We start from the raw sequence: 22,452 nt of genomic DNA, 5'->3' as shown, positions 1-22,452 counted from the left end.
AGTTAAAAAGACAAATGGTCACAAATTTTTAGTTGATGAACTATTAATTCAATTGGGTTAAAGTTAACGAACCATTGCTACAATTTCTTTATAAGAAAACTTTAGGTCTATAGCAGGACTTTCTTGGGTATTCAATATTACTGATACTTTAACTGTTAGATATTCTTTAAAATTAAAAACCAAAATCTAATGGTTAAAACATCGAGTAACTGGTCCTCCGGCCACCCAAGAATTTTTGTTAAATAGCCTATAACATTTTTTCTCCACACAAAATATATTGTGTCCACAATATATGTTTTCACAAAACTTGAGAGCTCTTATATTTATTAATTCACCATTTACCACTTTTGCGGGGCTCTATAATTTACTTCTTTTCAATATTTACCATTGACTAAATAAACTAACACAAACACTGGCACCAACCCCCTCCCCTCCATAAGTCCTTCGTTATGACCAAACTGTGCAGTGAAGGAAGGTGTCCTTTCTTGTTTTCTATCCCTCCACGGCTGCCCAGAACGAAGGTATCACGACCGGTATCAGACCGAAGAAGCTAATCACATTTTCATTTGAATCTGCCGATGGATATGTATTAGAAACTCGATATAGGAGAGGCCATTCAAATTTTTATCTTCGACGATATATGAGAAGAAGAGCATCCCTGTGAAAGTAGAATACAAGAGTTAATACATAAACCCGTAACTTTTATGTCACACATTTATTACACAGCACAACAACGCACTGACCTGATGGATCTCCTTTCTTGCATAATTTCAAGCTGCAAGAAAATAATCGAGGAATTGATTAGACTTGCATCGAATCAACACGTTGCATAATTGAGAAAGTAAAAGAAAAACAAAAGCATACCGGAGGTAGGAACATCTTTGGCGTCGAATCTCATTTACCACGTCATTTAGCTTAGCTGAAAATGGATTATCATACTGCTGCAGCACAAACTGTGTATGCGAGAATATTAGCTATCGGATGATATTTCTATTGGGAAATATACTGAGAATTAACTTTGCCAATATGCAAGTCAGTCAGTCGTAAGGCATCATATGGGACAGACATTGTGTATAAGAATGATTTGGCTTAACACGTACCTGAGCAGGAATTTCATCAACTGAAGAAATACCGAACAACTTGTTCAAGATATCTGGATCTACCGAGCTGCCAATATATATTGGACAATCCTCTCCATTCTCAAGAAGATAAATTCCCTCATCGTTGATATGCTCACTAGAAAGTGGAATCGCAGGAGGAACAATTGATCCATCCGTCTGTCAATTACCATTGGTTTTAGGATCGATAACTTGAAAGCAAGCACATTTCTAGCATTGGTTTGTGTCGCTGAGAGAGAGAGAGCAGAACAAAGGAAAAATCAAACTTTAAGTAATGGTAAACCTTTCAGACCTTGGAAATAAAATCATGGATTGCCACCATCCGAGGATACACAAGTGCTATTGCTAAAGGAGTAGAAACAGAGGACACATAATTGATCCAGTAAGATCGTTCATCTAATTTCCCCGCAGCTCGCAATCCTGTGCTTTTAGTTAGTGCTGAAAAAGAAAAAAAAAAAATTTAAACAGAATTATTAAAACATGTACGAATGTCAGGAAGCTATACTTCAATGACTGCTAATATGCTTATCGGAAGAGTCATGAATAGCATAGTCCATGCATTGGGACATAACAAAATTCTGATTTTATTTTATTTGGAGGGAGAAAGCACATTTAGCTTCACAAATACAACTAGTATAAGTCTTATAACTTAAAAGCATAAAAGAAGATACCGAGGATGTACAACGGTAGGAGCTTAAGTGTTTCCGGAAGAACAAGTTGTCCAGATGATGAAACTGTAGCACAAAATTTCCTATAAGAACACAGAATGTTGATGCAATGGTCAGTCAGTCTTTCACGGACTTGCATGAGTGGGCGAGAAGGAATTTCAATTGCCGCTGCAGAAAGAAAATTCGACAGTATATTGTAAGTATCATTTCCCCATATCAAATATAACTATAGTCAGTAAAGTGCCATGCAAGGGATGAAAAAAAGGACTTCTGGTACTAGAGAGTGAGTGCACAAAGAAAGTGAATGAGATGGTATAAAGGTTGTAAAAAACAAGATTGTGAAAAAAGGTATAACCAAATACCTTGTTTCAATATACAAGCAAACTGGGTATCCAAGTCAGCTGTACGGAAAAGATTATTCAGCATACTTGTACATGGCAGAGCTAAAGTTGTAACTCGAATTCTTCTTTGACCGTACACAGTGGTGTATAGAAGCGCACACTGGACAATGGAAAAGACAAAGTAATTAGAAGGAAAATAAGAGTCATTTTCTTCAACATTAACAGGAATTATGGGAAGCTCCACAGCATCAAAATGGGGAGATATTGGACCAGATATTCCAAGAAACTTTGAAAGTAAAACTAGTTAGTACCTGAAACACACATTCTGAGCCATCCTGCAACTTATCATCGTATTTTATGGTTACCATTATAGTTTTGTCACAGTCAATCTGCACAATAAAAGATTAGTTAAGGTTTCATAAAAACTGGTATTCAAGCTAACAATATGATCAGCATTTATTCGCAGTCCATGGTGGAGAAAAAAGACTCAAAGACCATCAAAAGTAGAACATGCAAACATAGATGTATGAATGTACATGATATGTGTGTTTGTGTTGTATAACTTACACTGGGTAGGTCAACATCAGTAGGAACGTGCTTGCAGAAGTTCCCATGGTACTCTTGAACTTGGAGACCCTACAATAGATTAGGAAAAACAATCACTTGCAGAACAGAGAAAATTATAAGTAACTATTTGCTATCACACAAAAGGAAAAAACGAGAAAATGAACGTCAGTACTCCAAATAGGTTACCTGGCTGCATCTCACACGCATCACTGCCTCAAAACCTTGAGGCCGTGTGACATTCCATCTAAGGTCATTGTAGATCTTTGCAGCGTCAGCAACCGCAGAGAAAGGGTAATAATAATAGACCTGGAACAAAGTGGAAATGTGAGGTAAGTCGAGTCTGCAATGACAGATATCATGAATAGTGCCGTTAATAAAATCCCAAATGGCTGAACAAATGAAAAAATGGCAGGAAAATAAACTATAACCTATATTTTCTATAATATATTGCAAGAATAGACATTTTCCAGTACCTGGCCACCAGTGATTCTTGGGATGACAGACATAGAAGCTATGTCTATGTATGCCTGGGTGGTTAAAAAAATATCAACGCAGACCTGTAACATATAAAGACAAAGATTATTAGCATGAATAAGTAATCCCATCATCATCTATGTCTACAAATGCCAACCAATGACCATCAGCAGAATTCAGAATTATATCAAACTACTTAACAAATGCAAACAGAACACTAAACGTTTTACCTGATACTCAGCAAGTTCCGTTGCCATTGTTTCTAAAATCTTGTCAGCTGGTTGAAGCAATTTATGTACCTCCTGGCAAAGAGAGATTCACAAACAGAGAGTATAATCATCTGTTAGAAGTTAGAACAAATGAAGTACTCAGATAATATAGTTTTGCAGATCGCAGGATTTCAAGGTAGAACAAGAGATGGAAGAACATGTAGTTGGAGAAAATCAGTATATCATTTATCAATACCTTCTCCCCCGCAGAGCTATTAGTTCTTCCTTCAGCCTCTCTAGCTGAAAGGGCTCCAATTCCAATTGATGGCAAGACTGTAGACAACATCTATCATTTTTAGAATATACTCATAAGTCCATTTTACAAACAGATATAACTTCTAAAAACACTCCTTAGAGAGATGAACAAGATAAATATAGCATTGCTGTAACAAGCATGACAATGTTGTAAAAAGAAAGTCCATAAAACTAAAATTACACATGTCACTGAACTTACCTGACTGAAATACCAAAAGTTTTCCTCCATTACTTTTCATTGCCAAGAATGCAGCCTGAAAAATATAGACAAAATGGCAACACGTTAGAAAATGCAAGCTATAAACCCTTAGACATTAATCATTGTGATTATACAGTGTCCATTAAGCTGGTGATTTTAAAAACATAACAGTATAAAACACCAGAAAACCCAATTTAACAAGAACTCCAATTTTTAATTTTTTTACTCTCCCACACCATCTTTGACACTCACCCAGACAAGCCAGAATAAACGCAAGAAGATATGGATACCATACCTTGACTGCGGCACCAAAAGCTGAGTCAGCTGTTTTATTATCTTGAAACATGGATGGGATGCTTTCCCACACCATCTTTGACACTCACCCAGAAAAGCCAGAATAAACGCAAGAAGATATGGATACCATACCTTGACTGCGGCACCAAAAGCTGAGTCAGCTGTTTTATTATCTTGAAACATGGATGGGATGCTTTCCAAAAGTAGTTCTAAATGTTGACGGCACTGGATACATGTCAGAAACAACCATAGGGTTAACAAAAAATCATTTGAACATTTGTCAAACTAGTAATGGTTTGACTTATCTGGGGTTACTAAGAGATTGCCCTACACATATCAACAACTTTACTAGAGAACACAAACAAAACTGAAGTCAGAAATTAACCTCAGAAATCTGTACAATTACATCAGTCTGCAGAGGAGTATAAACATCTTGTACATCAGGAACAATGAGCATCAGTGGCTGCAAGACATGTCAAATATAAAATCAGTGAGCAATCTTCTACCGAAATGAATGTTTAATGTTGTTGAGTAAACAGGGAAAGGATAAAATGTATTAACCACAACCGTAACATGGTTTAAACGGAGTACAATCCTTGTAACAACAGGAAACCATATATTCTCAGAACCATACTTAGGACATGCTTTTAATGCCGTATATTGAAACAAGGTTTCTCCCAACAAAGAGAAACCACCTATTTTGAAAGACAGCACAATTGAAAGGGGTATACCTTCATGCCATAGACCAGGATAAGAAAAGATAAGATAATGAAGCAAATGCAATTTTTAAATTCATTGCAGAAGAGAGAATGAGTTACAAAGCAATAATTGACCTGCTGTAATGAACGTTTCAAATTGTAAAAATGAATTGTAGTGTCAAATGTTGCAATTCCCACCATAGTCCTAGGGCCTTCCTGAAATAGTGGAATCATCAATTAAATCAGTCACTAAAAACCTTAATCCAATAAGCAGGTTCTTGTAAGAACTTAAACAACTTGACATACTCTAAAACCAAGGTGACAAGTATATGTCAAATTTTCTACAAGCAGGTGCAAATAGGCATAAAACTTACAGGAAGATCAGAAATAACTTGACTGATTGCACTGCATGCCGCTGCAGTTGCTCCAGTTTGCATAGCAATCATAGATACATCAATAAGGAAGAAATACACAGCCAGCATTGGATCACGCACCTGGAACATGAGAATTAAGTTTGAATCTAAATGAAACAGAAAAGAAACAACATTAACCAAACATGAATCCGCATAAAGCTGGGAAATCTCATGAACCGACTAACCATGTACTCTTTTGAAGCAACAAATTCAACCATTCCTTTACAAAGCTCAGGCCTATCGTCAGCATCTCTACGCCTACCATCTGGACCAAGATTGCAGTGGTAGTCATGGGGCGTCTCATCACTAAATCCTGCAAATTAAACAAGTACATGTCGTAAAATCACCATGTTATCAATACCAATGAAAAAAATTCAACATGGAAAACAAGGACAACTATCCTAAATTAAGGAATAACCTAAATGTGAAACTTTGGGAGATGTGAGAAGTGAAGATGACAGAAACGGCTGATAGTATCTTTCATAAAAGTAAGCATACACATAAAGCTTAAAAGAAAGATAGTAGATACATAAAAAAACTGATGCAATCATAAGTTGGACTAACCACACAAGCTACAGATGAACTTCCTGCCCTGATCAATGAACTTCATGGAAGGGTTTATGTAGCCTTTGCAACGAGAACAACGAACAGGACCACTTTCACCAAAATCCACAACCTATAACAAGAAAAGTTTATCAAGAAGGACCAGGATGCAGACATGCATCTTTCAATTATCTAATATGTGTACTAACAAATTTTGGAGCTTTTGACATGGAAGATTAATACATTAAGACAAAATCCGCAAATAGCAAAGAGAAGGGGTGATCCCAAATTTTCGGTGATCTGTCAGATCTCAATTATGACTCACTGACCAACGCATGATAAACTGTTAAGTTACCATATTATTGAAAAAACAGTCTAAAGAATATTTATGCATTACTTGTATAGGCTCTTCAGATGGATGAGGAAGGGCCAAGGGTTGGAGCAGCAAAGCCAACTGCATTCCCGATGTCGCCAAAAGGTCAGCAGTACATGGAACCTGTTAAAATAAAAGGCAAATATGTATATAAAAAATGCTGAGAATAATTGATTTTTCCTCACATAATCCAATGAATCACAATCTCAAACATCAAAATCAACTACTTGTTTGTAATTGTTAACTACTCAGATTGATACCTGATTAATGGTGCACCTCAGATTGCGTGGACTGCAGTTCCCAGTGTCTCTGACAATGTAATCACTCGTAGAAGGCTTCAGAAAAAGTTACATTTAGTACTAGGTGAAAGATCATTAAACACTAACACAGCGAGCAAATATAAAAAAACAAAATGATTCTTAAAGATCAATTATATGGTCAGAAAAGTTAACTAAATGAATACCGGAGGAGGGTTTGTTTGATTGCCCTGACGAGTTTCATACACAACCACTGAGGAACTTGGAATAGGTCGTGGTATTTGGTTCGGATCAATCTTTGACGGTCCTGCCACCGGAGCTCCAGTTTGCCCCACAGCATGTGATATGGCAGTCATGGATTGGTTTGGCAACGGTGGTGGCATGCCAAACATTCTTGGTGGTTGCACAGACGCTGAAGCTGGCGGCAGCTGCGGTGCCTAAAACAGTTGAAAACATTTCAGTCAGATTATTGAGTGGAGAAAAAAAAAAATACTTGCATACAACGTCTGAAAAAAGGTTTACAGCTTTGAGCTTACTTGATTATGCATGGACCACGTTTCTGGAGGTTGAGAAACTGGTTGCGGCGGCTGCACGGGTGGACCTGGAGGCGCTCTGCCCACTGAACTGCCCAATACAGAATGCATGGTTGGCGGAGGCTGAGGCTGATGAGGAGGATGTGGTGCTCGAGCTGCCGCCATTGTTGCCGAAGGTCCAGTCCCGCCAACAGGTGGAGGAAAACGGGGCCCGCCGAGAAAAACACCTGGTGGGGATGCCGGCGGGAAAGCATTGGGAGGAGGCGGTCTGTTGCCAAGTGGTGAAGTTACAGGAGGCCCGAAAGACCTTGACGGGCCCACGTACGGTGGAAACGAGGAGGGGGGTCCCACTGGAGGGGGACCCGGTAAAGGTCTGGACTGCGCAGTCCGAGAAAATGGGCCCGGCGGTGCTGAAGGCGGTGGTTGGGAATGAGGTGAAGGTCTTGGGGCAGAGGTGGGCTTCGAAGGCGGTCGATTGAGATTCAAATTGTGCAAATTGTCCGACAAAGAATCGGAATTTGGGGGAGGAATTATATGATTTGGGTTAGGGTTGTAATTAGGGGGCGGTGGACGATTACCGGGTCGGAGTGGCCCTTGAGCCGCCATTTGATCGCTCGAATTCAGACCAAAATCCCTAATCCGCTTTCGAATTCTTTATTGATTCTACTTCAAATTTCAATTCCGATCGATGATTACGAATAAATTCAGAAAATTGAACTGAAAAGGAAGGAACTTTTAGGGCAAGTGAGAAGAACCTTGGGGACGAAGAAGCTCGGGAGACGATTAGGGCTTTTGATTTTACCGCCGTTAATTCCAACGGTTAAATTTTATTTCCGTTATTTCGCTTTCAGTTTTTGTCTTGAGAGAGAGAATCAAAAAGCTCTTGGAAGTTACGATCGACGGATCTCCGCACTTTTGTTTTGCAACATTTCTTATGCTTCACACACAAAGTTTTGTAGGATTATGTTCCCGTTTTTACTTCTCAAATTTTGACTGTCTCGTCAAGTAAATTGACGAAATCAATGGTAACAGTTAACGAAATTGTATGCAAGGTAAAAAATTAACATAGTATGAAATATGCTTTATTTGTACTCGGATTTTATACATATATTAGCTTATCTTTAATTATAGGTGTACCAAACTCCCATAATAAAATTCTTCCTTAATTTAATCTCTTGTCAATCAAATTCTTTCAAATTTGTTCTGTAATCAAATTCTTTCTCAGTTTGACCCTCATCAATTCAATTCTCCCGGATTACGTATTAATCACATATTATTATGTTAATAGACAAATAATTGTCCCATTTTTTGGTTAATAATACACTTTAATAGAGTTCCTTTTTATTTACGAGAAGTTTTAAATTTAAATATCATTAAAGGGCAAATTCAGTATTAATTTATTAACTCCCAAAAAAAAAAAAAGTAACGGTCACACCGACATCAGTTCTCATCAATCTATCTATATACTGGACTTGACACTCTTTCAAGTTTCAACACTCCAATCACCGACCCGCTGAGACTTTTGACATTTCGCAATTTCTCACCAAACAATGCCCCGATCCCGAGCCACCTCCATTGATGCGTCCGCACCGGAGGCGTCTACCGGCGATGACGCGCCGCACATCGACCATTGACTCCTCCGCCTCCGACATGCCTGAATCGGTCGTCCTTATCCGTCGGTTTCTCTTCTTTGTCGCGGTCTGTCTCTCCTGCCTGCTCCTCTACAACGACTCCAATGCCCTCCGCTTTCTACACCGGTTCTCTTCCTCTCCCTCCGCCTCATTCTCCGCCTACCTTTCCCCTCTCGTGAGTGCCCTTACTTTTATCTTCTCACTCTCATTCATTTCTACCTTTCAATTTTTTGTTTTTTTTTTTTTTTTTCCGTAAAGAAATTATTTCTGCACAGCCTTTTCTTCTCTCCACACCCAAATCAAAGGAGAATCGAGGGACATAAGAAAATGGGTGTGCAGAAAAATGAGCATTGTGACATTGTTCTTCTCATATTTCTTTATTTTCTCGAGCTATTAAAAATGGGTGATTTGTGTTTTGATCAGTTATTGTTAATTTCCTTACAATTGTTACTGGGTGACTGACAAAAGTGTGAAAATTTAGATTAATGGCATAAAATTCATAGAAAGTTTGACACTTTGGGTAGGTTAGCGAGGAACATAGGCTTGAAAAGGTTTTAAAGAATGCTACCATGGAAGACGGCACTGTGATTTTAACAACTTTGAATGAAGCATGGGCAGCTCCCGGCTCGATCCTCGATCTCTTTCTGGAGAGCTTTAGGATTGGAGTTGGAACTCATAGGCTATTGAGCCATTTGGTGATCATTGCCTTGGATCCAAAGGCATTTGAGCGTTGTTTGGAGGTGCATAACCATTGCTTTGCTCTTGTCATTCAAGACTCTGATTTTCGTCAGGAGGCTTATTTTATGACCCCTCACTACTTGAAGATGATGTGGGCAAGGATCGATTTTCTGCGCTCTGTTCTTGAGATGGGCTACAATTTCGTTTTCACGGTAATCTCTTCTGCAACTACAACTTGAAATTTCGTAATTTGGAACTTATTATGGCACAACCTGATTAGAAACTGTTAAGCTTGAATTACGAAGTTTGTATCTGTTTAAAAATTATATTTGAAACAACCTGATGAGAAACTTTTAGACTCAAATTACGTTAGTCGAGGATACATTTGGTAGGGTTCTGCTCTAAATCAGTAATGGTTTCCCAATTCTTTTTTTATTCGATATTGATCTCGTCTTTCAGCCCCTTAGCAGATTTAAGAATTAATTGCAAAATACATTTGTAAGACTCAGTGCAGACGTTTTGGCGTGCTTTAATATGGTTCTTATTGATTGAAATCTGTTTTTTCTTTTCTTGAATGCCTTCGTGGTTGATCTTTCCTCCTCCAGGATGCGGATATTATGTGGTTCAGGGATCCATTTCCACAGTTTTATGAGGATGCAGATTTTCAGATTGCATGCGATAATTTCTTAGGCAACTCGGATGATCTACAGAACAAACCGAATGGAGGGTTTAACTATGTAAAGTCCAATAGCAGGTCAATAGCGTTCTACAAATTTTGGTATTCCTCGCGGGAAACCTACCCTGGGTTCCATGATCAGGATGTCCTCAATATTATTAAGTTTGATCCAACCACCTTTGGTATCGGACTGAAAATAAAATTTTTGGATACGGCTTACTTTGGTGGATTTTGTGAACCTAGTAAGGATTTGAATCAAGTTTGTACAATGCATGCAAATTGTTGTTATGGTCTAGATAGCAAGCTTCACGACCTTAGAATCATGGTTCGGAATTGGAAGCGATTTGTGTCCTTGCCGCCTAATTTGAAGAGAGATTTGATGTTACCATGGGGCGTTCCGCAGAACTGCAGGTAAGACAAGCACATAGAAATTTTGGTTGTCCTGATTTTTTAAAATGTGAAGTTATTGTTGCCTAAGATGGTAGCAGGCATCTACATTTACATGTACATTATTCATTCCTTTTCCATTATATTCTCGTATAATTCTTAATTTTGTGAATGTTCTTTCCAGCCTTGACTCTCTCCGTCGCTCTGATGCACGGGAGAGCGATGCTCAACATGGTTCACAAGAATGATGGAGCTGTGTATAAGTTTTGAAGCCTTCTTGAATGACAGAAAATTGTGGAAGTGGTGCAGAGGGCGGGTTCGAAGGACCCGAGGCTCCCGAGGGAAGAGGTGATCTTAAACCACACATAATGTGGGTGTGAAAATTCTTGCAGGGAAATTCTTAGACGATTTTTTTGTAGCAAACAATTTCAGAGGTTTAGGTTTAGCCTTGTTATCCGACTGGTAGCTTATTTTTGGTGAAGTTTCTGCCTCTTTTCGACGTCAGCTTTTTTTCTTTCAAATTTTAATTTGCAAAATGCTTCCATTAAAGGCTTTTTTAAGTTTCAATACCACAAGACCACGCGATAGAAAAATTTAATTAAGAACTAGTTCGGAAGTAAATTTGAAATGACTAAAAGTGCTTTTCGTGAGTGTTTTAGAATCAAATCTCAATAAAAATCCAATTGAATGCACTTGAAGTGTTTTCTGCAAAAAGTACATAACAGGTATTTTCTTCAAAATCCATTTGGAAGTGTTTCTAGAGCTCAAAAATAATTTCACTAAAAGCGATTTGAATCGTACTAAAGGCACTTCTAAACTGAAAGCTTAATTAAACAATGTATAATCGTTTTGGAGTCACATTGCCTCCTTAGTTTATATCTTTTGAAAACTGTAACTGTATACTAAACAATTACACAAAAATTTGAAATGAAATGTAAATAAAAAAACCAAAAAATAATTTACAAAATAATTCCAAGTAGATTTTTTATCCATCACCATTATCAGATTCCAATTCACGGCTTACAAGAACACCTCGATCCCAATTTTCAGTACACCTGCACACATGGAGGTCACAGATTATTCATACACCATTTAAACAGACTGGCTCGTGAGTCTCATGAGCCGAGCCCCAACAATCTCAAGCTCTGGCTGGATTGCTTGGGCACGGCTTGTGAGGCTCAACAAACCTTGTTTTCGAGGGGAGCCCTATATTTAGTCGAAGAGGGGGAAAAATATGTTACACGAACCTTGTCCCGTCAACATCAATGCAGATGAAGTGGCCATGTCGCCAACCATCTTGGAACTGGCCAAAAAAGACATCACCGGACTTTGAATAGAAGCGACCTTCGCCATTGGCTTTCCCTTTCCAGAAGTTTGCAAACCATCGGTCTCCGGTGTGAAAATACAACCAACCCTATACATGACCATAGAAACAGCACATTACAAAATGATATCAAATGAAAGAGATATACCTATTGATACACTTTCACATGAAGAAATTTACCTTGCCATGCATGGCATCGTCCCTCCATGATCCCTGGAACACATCCCCGTTGCTGAAGTAGAATGTACCAAGACCTGATCTTTTTCCATATCGCCACATGCCATCGTATATGCTTCCGTCCCCAAGAAGCAGACGACCCTGTAGAATTTTTCTTAGGATTAGCATTTAATTCTGTTTTGTACAGATCAAATCATGACACCTCAAGAACTTAGATTTTCAGCTTTTATGATTTTGTGGAACAATACCTTTCCTTCAGGAAGACCTCCTTGGCACCGTCCTTCGTAGATTCCTCCTCTGTATGGCATCTCCACCATAGGACTCCACTTTTTTGGTGAATCTCGTTCTGCTTCCTGTTCAAAGAATATGTAACCAAACTAAATCCTCAAGTTCAAGTATAAGAACCAGTCAACTAATATAGTAACTTTCAACTCTTTAACAGAAAAGTATGTATTTAAAACCAGCTCATTACCAGCATAGATGCTGCACGAGCAGAGAGATTTCTTTGTTTTTTAGGATTATCAGCATCTTTTCCTTTTACGAGTGTTGATGCTGTGTTGTACAATTCCCTGACTGCTCCGAGCCCTGTGTCAGTAAATGAATTCCTTGAAGACATACTTAGATTGACAGCTGGTTGTGCTTTCACACCATCCTCGGATTTTGTCTTTGGATCTTGCGGTGGAAAAGAGGCATTGACACCATCTTTCAGCTCCTCTGGAGGCTTTACACCAACTGGAAGGCGGAAGATGCTCAGGTTATCTAGCATCACAGTAGCTCCATCTTCAGCTGCCCTCTCTTTTACCCAATCCTCTGCAAGCTGAGATCCTGGTCCTAAGTTCCAACTAACAAGTGGCTGTCTTTGGAAGGCTGGAGTTTCTTGGCAAAGAAATTTTTTAACCATGATTAGTCGAATGAAGACTACAAGAAATAAAAGTGCTGCCGCGTCCTTTTAACAATTACTAGGACACCAAGGAATGACTACTCCATCAAACTGGAAACAAGTAAATTCACATTTCAAGGAGAGCATACGAAATAGTAGTGCTACCTTCAGTGATGGGATCGTATAAACTAGATGATTCAGCAGTGGCCTCATAATTTCCATCTTCATTTTGTTCCAACCCACTATTAAAAATCCACAAATAAAATAAATCAGTTTAAAAGAATCTGCATGTCAGACAAATCTTTAGGAGAACTAAATTAAAATAGGGAAACCAATTTAACCTTGAAAGGTGGAACTCATCGTAGTTGCTGTTTGTTACTTCCTCAGGTCCTTCAGAGTACTTATCAAAACCTTCGGCTATAACAACAGCCTTTCTATTTCCTATCTCACTAGAATCTGGTGAATCTGCACTATCAAGAGGTAGGTTTTCCCGAGTGTCATTTAGTAGCCACTGATGCCTATTGAAAAGATTGAAAATGAAAGGAAAATGCTGGGCCAGTCCCAAAAATATGCCACTTTTCTGAGAAGCTTGTTTTCTGGTAAAACTGGTGATCACATAAAATGTACATTAGAACACTAGACACGAGATGCATCATGCATCAACAAATCAAAATTTGATAAATAGTCGGAAAGTAAGTAGCAAATACTACTGTTAAATAATTAACATGAGGCATAAAGGAAAAACATTACCCTACAAATAGAACCGTTGTGACTACCAAGTTGGGTTCTAGACTAGGTTCATGAACTGTAGAAACTAATATTTCCCCTTCATATTCTGTAGTTTGACGAAACGTATGCAAAATTGCATGCACATCACTGTTCTCGATAATGCTCGAACTTGCAATGATGCATATAATCATACCATCCAAGTCCTATGCAACAGAGGGGCAAAAAAATGGAAACAACCCAAAAATCAGAATGGTCGCAAAGAATAGAACATTGGTATAAAATTATAACCATAATAAATAAATTGCAGGTTATGTACACCCAGTTGAGAACAACATAAAGTAAAAAAGGACTGAGAAACAGCAAAAAATCAATGAGAAACAGAACAATGACACAATTGACCAATAGGAACATAATCAATTCGTGCATTTAGTGCAATTTGGTCATACCTTTACACCCATACTAAGGAAAGGGCAGTCATACATAGATCGTAGTATTGAAGTTTTGATATTGTAGCCAGCACCGAATCCAATGTTTGCTTCTTTGTATACTTCCAAAATCTGCACAGAGTTGCAAAAAATAAGCAAAATATAAATAAATAAATGATCTAATAAAGTTCATCATAACTTGCACAAAGGTGTATTGTATGACTTGTGAACACTTACTTTAATCACTTCCGAGGCTTTGATCTCTTTCGCATCATAATGGGATGCATCAATAAGTTTTCTGTGTATATCCTATATGTACACAGCAATAACCAAGTCACAACCAAGGTACTCTTCACTTAGATAAACACAAATATGAAAGAAGGAAACTTACAGTTGTTAGAACAGATACAGCAGTTATTGACATTAAAACAGCACTATTTGCAGTCTTGACAGCTTCATCTAAAGTTACCAAGTCCTTTTTGAGTAACATGTCAGCGTCAAGACCTGCATGTAAAAAGAAACAACAAAATGTGCAACTGCTCAAAATAAGTGGGACTTCAAAGCTTCATCTAACAGATAATATAACAAACTCACCAATAAACAAATCCGTATGAGACTGAAGTTTTTCAGTTAGATCTTTGGCCTGAAAATTAGATTGAAAGTGTCAATATTCAAGCATGGACTCAATCAGGAAGGGCCAAATCATGGAACACTGAGTTCAGAAAACTCCAGCGAATATTATACCTCTCAAGTGAATGGATGTTGCAACAAAAAGTTGAAACAAAATAATTAAATGAGCTATAAAGACATCTACGGATGCTTGCACGAGGATATATGTCTTAGAGAGGCTTTGATAAAAGTTTTTAAAATGGTTACATGGGGCCAAAATAAGATGGATTTGGTCTCTGATACTATCAACAAATCATTACATAACTGTCATTTCTCTTTCTGTCTAGATGTACAAGATTCTCAAGAGAGAAAATTAGGATGAATTCACCCTGGCTCCATTACTACTTCCAATTTCTATAACTTTTTTAGTTTAAAATTTTTCCCATAAGATGCATAGCAAAATGTTTCAATTAATGAACAATGCTGCATATATGATATTCACGTCAACAGGTGTAATCAAAGTTCCAGCCAAAGAAACAATACCTCAACTTGGCGCCTCTGTCCTTCAAAGCTGAAAGGCTTCATAATAATAGTGACAACAAATCCATTTGCAGATCTAATTGTTCTCAAAATATCAATTGCTACCATGAGATCTAACCCATATCCTGCACTTGCCACCTACAGACAGAAGTAACAGGAAATTTTGGATGCCAGTAAGTTTCATAAAGGAACCAAGGTATACGTGCGCATAGTCAAAATATTTCGGCAAAAGACTATTGTAGAAATAAACAGATACAAGAGTGTGGGGAGGAAGCTGATAAACAACCAAGCACTCACACATGAAACTAGCGCTAGTAATGATAGTCAAATAAGTTGGTCTTTTTTATTATCATTAATAAGTCTGTGTTTCTAATGTAAAAAGTAAACTAAGGTGGAATCATCTGAAAATTCATTACGCTGGCTGGCACCGAAAAACCTAACCCATTTATAACCAAGTATACAAAACACATCCAACAATCCCTCAATGTAAAACAATCAAATATAGTTTGGAAAACAGAGTCATAAACGCAAGTAATAGGTAAGAAATGTACAAACAAGGATAATAGCCTTTGGACATGACTTTGAGGATGGCGGAACTTCAAAGATCATCGGAGTCACATCTGCAATCATAGCCAAAAAAACAATTAAGGCATATCAAGTGTCTATTTGGTTTATGAACAATAACCAAGTCTCCATACAAGTTAGCTAAAAACGACGACAAGTCCATGAAATGAAACTACACAGACATCAATGTATCCAAATTCAAACAATACAAACTTGCAAATAAGATGCAATTCAAGAAAATAATTTCAAATTTTCTTGTTAAAAATTTGACAAGTAGAGCAAAGTAAAGCGCTAACCTTTTCCAAAAATCCGTTGCTGTAACTGCACCTTCGACGAATCTTTGATGATAATGTGCCTGCAAGAAATTCCCATTGCTTATAACTCCTACTTTTTATGAATATGCTTCGGTTCTAAGCAACAAAGAACAGTGAACTCACCAAAATCGCACAGACGAAAACTGGAACAGTGATTCGAGACAGAAATCGAGAACCGCGTCCTTACGACTGCCAATACTGATCACTTCAACGAATTCAGACTTTCCCCAAAAATCCTCGCAATTCACTTCACTGTCCGCTCGGCCAGGTCCATTGCTGGCCGAACTCGCCGTTACTCGAAGCGAATGAGAATTCCGGCCGGATCTACCCCGGCAGCTTAAACTGTGCTTTCTTCGGCGGCGGAAGGAGCATTTACTGAAGATAAGTCCAGAGAACCTTGAAGAATAAGGGCGCAGAGAAACACCGTAATATGATCGGAAACTTGTGAATGCGGCGGGAAGCTCCATTGAAACGGACCGCTATTGAAAGATATGCGGCTGCTGCAACTCCGGAGGAGCTGGTACGGTGGCAGATTGGGCGGGAGGGTTTTGGGGACGAAGAACTAGCATCACGTATCAAAACTCACACACTGGTTTGTTTTATCGATGGAGATTTCAGCTCCTTGATTCTTTTTTCAAACAATAAATAAATAAATAGTGAGTTGGGCTAGGATTAAGCCCACTAAACGAATTGTAGATGTCGAAGACCCAGCCCACCAACAGTCCACACAGCCCACCCATTTAGCCCACCTCGACCAACAGTCCACACCAAATGTCTTTATTTATTTATTTATTCATTTTTTTTTTCTAATAAAGCGATCTCCTACTATGATTTGATGGTATTCCTCTTCACTCAAAAGTAAGAGGTCTTAAGTTAGAATCTCGTAGATGGTGAATTCGATACCAAATTAGGTTGTCCACTATGTGGCTTAGCCGAACTTTTCCTCCTCTTAGTGTAAAAATATCGATGTCCTCAAAACAAAGCAATCCCCATAAGTAACACTCTAATTTAAGGGATAAGTGACCCAAACACAAGTGCAAGAGAGCGAGTGTCATGGAGAACAGACCACTTATATTTTCTTAATGATGGAATAATTAATTTCTTAATACAATTGCTAATACTTATGAAATGCCAATCGTACAATCCACTTCTAGCTTTGTGATGCGAATATAAATTGTGCCGTAACATAACAACATAGTTAATTTAATGACTTGTATGGGATTTCTGTCAAAAGTAGTCCTACTCGTAAGCATTTTAGCTAAATGTACTTTTATCATAATCATGTCTTCGAAGTACTTACTAAGAGCATCTTCAAGAAAAAATTTTAAATTTTGTTAAACTAGCAAATGAACAGTGTTAAATAATTATTTTAAGTACTCAGTCTAACTTTTCATGTGCAACAACATTCTACGCTTTAACAAACTTTAAATATTTTATTATTAACAATTCAAACCCAACCACTCCTATAACAACCTTCTCTCCCTTCTCCCCTTGCTTAAAGGTTCACTCTTGAGTTTTTTTTATTTTTTATTTTTTTTATTTGGCTAATAAAAAGTTGCTCTGTAAATTTAAAAAATGACTTTTCAGTGTGCTATAATAGTGACTCTTTTATAGAGTCTGTTGGAGTTGTATTTATTTTTTTAAATAGAATTTTGGTTATTTTACAGCATTGCTTAGAGATGTTCTAAAACAACTTCTATGATCTCTAATCACATAATTTTTTTACACTAAACGTAATTAAAAATGACTTTAATTATTCTAAAAACGATCTCAAACAAATGTTAAGGGTGCGTTTGTTGCACTGGACTATCTCGGACTAGACTAGCTTCAGGGACTAAGCTGGACTGGCTTAGACTAGACTAACCTAGACTAACTTAGTGAAGCGTTTGTGGTAGTGTTGGACTTAAAACAGGATAATCAATAAATTCTAATATTATATTATTTAATCTCTTTTTTTTTGTCTGAAAACTTTCCTCTTCGAAAACCAATTCCATAATTTGAGACCACAATTTGAGATTAGATCAAAACATCTCCAATTCCACAATTGCAGAGTGTCCCATCGTCGAAATAGTGTCTAAAAACCAACTCTAATTCCGCAAATCAGAGCCTCTCGAGCTGCAGCCTCCATCTTCTTTGCTGATCTCAGCATCCTAGCATCTTAGGCGGCAACCCCAAGCTGCTTCGCAGTCGTGAAGGGCGGCGTTCTTGGATTTTCAGATTCCTCCATCACAGTTATGTTCCTCACCCACTACTGGGTTCACAAAGATCTCGTGATTTGAGTTTCAACGAAACCATTTGCGGTGATATGTGCCCACGACGGTTGGATGAGGTAGAGGTTATGGGTCTTGTCGGATGAGGAATAGGTGGAAGATTGGCAAAGAAGGAAGACGGAAGAGGGGGCTCTGGGACTTAGATGAGGAGAAGACGGCAGAGAAGGAGATGGTCTTAGCAATCCAGCCGAAATTGGGGATCTTTGTTAAGAACACCTAGCAAGGTATATAATCCGAGTGAGTCCAACCTAAGCTCATTAAACCTAATCCTTGTCCAGACCAAACAAGGGACTACACTAGCAATTAGTCTAGTCCAGTCCAGTCCCCCTTAATCCGGTCAAATAAACACACCCTAAAGGGGCGTTTGTTGCACCGAACTGTCTCGGACTGGATTAGCTTCAGGAACTAAGCTGGACTGGCTTAGACTAAACTAAGCTAGACTAACTTAGTGAATCGTTTGGTGCAGTGTCGGATTAACAAGTAGGATAATGAAAATAATACTGTAGTTTATTATCGAAATTAATTTATTATTAATTTCTTCACATAATCTCTCTCTCAGCTTCCCTTCTCGATCTCGAGTCCACCAGCAAACTGCTCCACTTCCCTCATTAACTTCACAATTTCACCATCTCTTTACTTATCGCCCTCTCAATCTCAAACTTTATCTCACATCATTTGCTCCATATAGGTCAAAACAAAAACACCACAAACACTCTTCTCCAACTCAAACCCAACATTTTCCTTGCTCTACTCACTCAACTCGCTCACAAGCGGCTCAATCTCCATGGTGGAACCAACTTAGCTCGAACTCCAAATATGCCTTGCCCTGCACCTGCTGCTGGCGGTCCTTGGTTTCCTTGAGCAGCAGAGAATTCAGCGACTTGAGGTTATGCAGCTTCTCAGATGGCTCGTCCATGGTGGTGGTGGCGGCAGGAAATATGAGATTGGGGATTTTTTGCGGGTGATGGTTGGTGGTGGGAAATATGAGATGGGGGATTTTTTTTGTGGTTGATGTTGGTAGTGGGAAATATGAGATTCAAGATTTTAGAGGATGATGACCATGGTGAAGCGAAGCAACTTGCTAGGAATAGCCTGCAGATTTTAATTAAATCTCATAAAAATCCAAAATTAAGAAGCCCAGAACTCACATAGGGGCTCGCAGGGAGGAGGAAGAAGCCGGTCTTAGCAAGTCCCCTGGTTTGGGGAGGGCCTCACTAAGAACCTTTAAGGAGGCCTCTAATCCACACGAGTCCCCTTTAGTCCCACTTAATTTAGTCCCAACACCTATCAAACATGAAAATATAGTCCAGTCCCATTTAATGAGGCCAAACAAACGCATCATAATAGAAGTACTAGTAATAGAAACGAGGGTTCCGGGAAGTGGCAACCCCGAAAAGGTTAAAAGCTACGTCATCTGGACCCAAAAGAAACAGAAATATAAAAAACGTTTGGGCCTCTTAATTCAACCCCAAAAAGCCCTAAAATCCGGGTCCCCCTTCCAAATTCCCAACAGAGCAATAAAGACCAAGTGCTTAACGGTCTGACTACAACTACAGAAATATTTGACCAAATTTGAAAAACTGCATGGGAACGTAAAAGGTCCAAGTAAAAAGGCAAACAGAAAGGAGTAAATGAGATGATTAGTTGGTAGGGTTTGGGTTAGTGAGAGGGCAGATAGCAATTACAGAAGAATTTGAGGGCGGCGATTGTGAACTGGAAAGTGTGCCGCCATTGTTGAAAAATGCAGCGTGTACTTCTTCTAACAGAACCATCGTCCTCTTGTAGCAACAAACTGCTGTGTTGTCACTTTATGGTCTCGTCTTTTTAAAGCCTTGGCGCAAGGAAAGTTTGTTTTTTGTGATCGATAGGTTTGAATTGTAAAAACAATCTCTTTACGAAATGAGGATAAAGCTATGAGTGAATGATGTTTCCATCGACCTTTGCAAACAGAAGTCTTATTTGCTTAGTATCGTCCTTTTTTTTTAACATGTATACAGACATGTGTATTGTGTGTATAGATATACATATTTGTTCACTGTTCAGTCACAGCCCAGGTTTTCTTCAACTTGTTGGTGCTTTTTGGATATGGGGTATAGACATTATATATATACGTCCAACATATAAGTTACAAAATATCAGTTGCTACATCTTGACATTTTTATCTTATTACACAGACTGTCATCCCCTTGTCTAAATTAAGGATATAATTAACGATGTTACCAAAATTTTAAGTGAGAATTTGACTATTTACTGTATTGAGAGTTACAATCAAAACCTTTCTCAATCGTAGAAAAACTTTGCTGCAAGGTGCACGAACTTTTTATTCTTTATATATATCTAGTCACGTGACACACGTACATAATATAATGTGAGAAATAGATAAGAACAACAAGGTGCATGCACACTTCACAAGTAAGTTTTCATCATCGAACAGAGTGAAGGTCCACTTAATGCCACGTTATATTAGTCAGTTATGCATGCACGGTGCCAGGTAAGTTCTCCTTAAAGGGAATGCCACGTTATAGTCATTATTAGTTGTCATTTTCATGTTAAACAAGGAAGATAACTTATAAATAAACAACATAACAAGGAAATTTAATATTTTTCTCAATTAAGGCATCATTTTTTCCTCTTAGCAATTGGAACATTGTATCCAAGCAGAAACTCCCTTTAGGATTAATTAGCACAGCTTAATTAATAGCAGATACATATGCTTAGTGGGTACTAAGTCTGCTAGCTCAAGGTCCAAATTTGAATGTCATCCACCCAAAGAAATGAAGAATATTTACACCCTCATCACATTACCAAAATGACTACGCATGAAAGTGATGTGCATAGTTGTAGTTAAGGTGTCATTGTTTCAAAGAATGACAGATCTGCTGCAAGCGTTCTTGTATGACCAAAAAGGCTTTAGCTGGCACAGAATAAACCTGTCATTTCTAAATACTCAAAGAGAAAAGAAGAAATTAAAAGAAAAGGTGTCCCAATCACTTATCAAATTCTACAAATAAAGCAAAATTTGCACTCTATTACATATATATCAACCTTGAAAATCAGAGAAGTGACTCAAATCAAATCACTTTAATTTAATAATTACCTCATAATTTTTTTTACTGTTATTTAATTACAGCTAGGCCTTGGGAAATGATAGGGTTATTGATGATGATAGCAATTATACTTAGTGGTGGTGTAAATGTTTATTTATCTAAACAAACTAATTTTCCCAGGTAATTGTGTTTCGATATATAGTAGTTGGATTAGGTCTTTTCTTAATTGTTCTTAGTCTTTTAGGTATGATTTTCGTATGTAATTATAAAGGGACTAAAACAACCTTTCATGGCTTCCCATAATATGTCTGCCCGTAGGAGGAGAATCAATTTCATGTAACTGAAACTGGACCTAGTAGGCGTTGCTCTTTACATGTCCGTGACCAGAGAGAGAGAGAGAGAGAGAGAGAGAGAGAGAGAGAGAGAGAGAGAGAGAGAGAGAGAGAGAGAGAGAGCTCTCAAATGACAACATTAGTCTGCTAGCTTATGCTGGATTTCAGCAATACAGCCCCATCTCAAACTACCTTCATCAGGTATATATCTACTTTTCTTTCTGGTAATTCTTTCTTTTGCGTTTGAAATTTTGTTTATTATTCAACTACGTACTTCTCTTGAGAAGAAAGTGGTGGAGATGAATAGGTTCTTCAATTTCATCTCATTGCATTCCGAGATCAAAACTTCTTCTTTTTGCAGTTTAGATGACTATTGTGTATATTATTATCATTTCTCACACTAATTCTCTTGAAAATGTGTATACATAGGGTTTAGGTTTATTTTCTCTGTTTTTTCTTGATTTTAAATTTTTTACAGTGAGGTCCACTTGGGACAGGGGTGATGAAGGATAGCTTGTCTGGAAGTGAGTAAGAAGATACGAAAAGGAGAGAGAGAGAGAGAGTAGCTAGCTGCTTCATGCTCCTCTCACGCACCATACCATGTCGTGATGTGGGTATGGATTGGGTCCACCGACTTGTAGGCCTCACCTTCTCTTTCTACGTCGTTCTCTCTCTTCCCCCTGTCAAGTAATTTTCAATTTTTTGTATTTTATTTACGGGAGGAAAAAATACTGAGAAATTCTGGAAAAAAAAAACTATGAAAAAAAAAAAATCAAAAGATTTAAAAGAAAAAAGAAAAGATTATGTGTATATGTGTTACTGTATGTGCATGACACCAAATCATAAAACCGTAACAGCATCACTTTC

At 38.0% G+C, this 22,452-nt stretch overlaps 3 protein-coding genes across 5 annotated transcripts; 1 reads left to right on the top strand and 2 right to left on the bottom strand.

Annotated features, from left to right (window-relative positions):
* Positions 1–293: 293 nt before the first annotated feature.
* On the bottom strand, positions 294–7,748 carry LOC137731318 (protein transport protein SEC24 C-like). Its single transcript, XM_068470422.1, has 24 exons — positions 7,006–7,748; positions 6,676–6,906; positions 6,473–6,547; positions 6,237–6,335; positions 5,861–5,972; positions 5,482–5,609; positions 5,258–5,377; positions 5,019–5,099; positions 4,571–4,648; positions 4,318–4,410; positions 3,892–3,946; positions 3,634–3,710; positions 3,399–3,470; positions 3,168–3,251; positions 2,881–3,000; positions 2,695–2,763; positions 2,439–2,516; positions 2,149–2,287; positions 1,790–1,954; positions 1,411–1,556; positions 1,101–1,277; positions 865–953; positions 744–775; positions 294–658 (listed from the first exon to the last, which is right to left on the bottom strand). The coding sequence occupies exons 1-24, from the start codon at positions 7,606–7,608 to the stop codon at positions 555–557; spliced, it is 3,027 nt and encodes a 1,008-aa protein (XP_068326523.1). The 5' UTR covers positions 7,609–7,748; the 3' UTR covers positions 294–554.
* A 765-nt stretch (positions 7,749–8,513) lies between these two features.
* Positions 8,514–11,002, top strand: LOC137732202 (uncharacterized protein At4g15970-like). The gene is made up of 4 exons (XM_068471501.1): positions 8,514–8,808; positions 9,158–9,523; positions 9,917–10,398; positions 10,559–11,002. The coding sequence occupies exons 1-4, from the start codon at positions 8,581–8,583 to the stop codon at positions 10,620–10,622; spliced, it is 1,140 nt and encodes a 379-aa protein (XP_068327602.1). The 5' UTR covers positions 8,514–8,580; the 3' UTR covers positions 10,623–11,002.
* Positions 11,003–11,175: 173 nt separating this feature from the next.
* Positions 11,176–16,530, bottom strand: LOC137731847 (protein ACCUMULATION AND REPLICATION OF CHLOROPLASTS 3, chloroplastic). 3 transcript variants are annotated; one of them, XM_068471087.1, is made up of 16 exons: positions 16,060–16,530; positions 15,919–15,977; positions 15,614–15,678; positions 15,062–15,196; positions 14,504–14,552; positions 14,301–14,413; positions 14,147–14,218; positions 13,931–14,041; positions 13,506–13,687; positions 13,097–13,360; positions 12,921–12,997; positions 12,348–12,751; positions 12,124–12,228; positions 11,879–12,016; positions 11,622–11,788; positions 11,176–11,429 (listed from the first exon to the last, which is right to left on the bottom strand). In XM_068471087.1, the coding sequence occupies exons 1-16, from the start codon at positions 16,401–16,403 to the stop codon at positions 11,360–11,362; spliced, it is 2,355 nt and encodes a 784-aa protein (XP_068327188.1). In that variant the 5' UTR covers positions 16,404–16,530; the 3' UTR covers positions 11,176–11,359. The 3 variants fall into 3 exon arrangements, with proteins under 3 accessions (XP_068327188.1, XP_068327189.1, XP_068327191.1); XM_068471088.1 differs by having other exon boundaries at positions 12,348–12,742; XM_068471090.1 differs by lacking the exon at positions 16,060–16,530 and having other exon boundaries at positions 15,610–15,678; positions 15,919–15,974.
* Positions 16,531–22,452: the final 5,922 nt, after the last annotated feature.

Source organism: Pyrus communis, chromosome 4 (assembly GCF_963583255.1).
Source record: "Pyrus communis chromosome 4, drPyrComm1.1, whole genome shotgun sequence".
Lineage (NCBI taxonomy): Eukaryota > Viridiplantae > Streptophyta > Magnoliopsida > Rosales > Rosaceae > Pyrus > Pyrus communis.
Note: the sequence above shows the minus strand (reverse complement) of the source record. Positions and strands in the feature narration are given on the sequence as shown.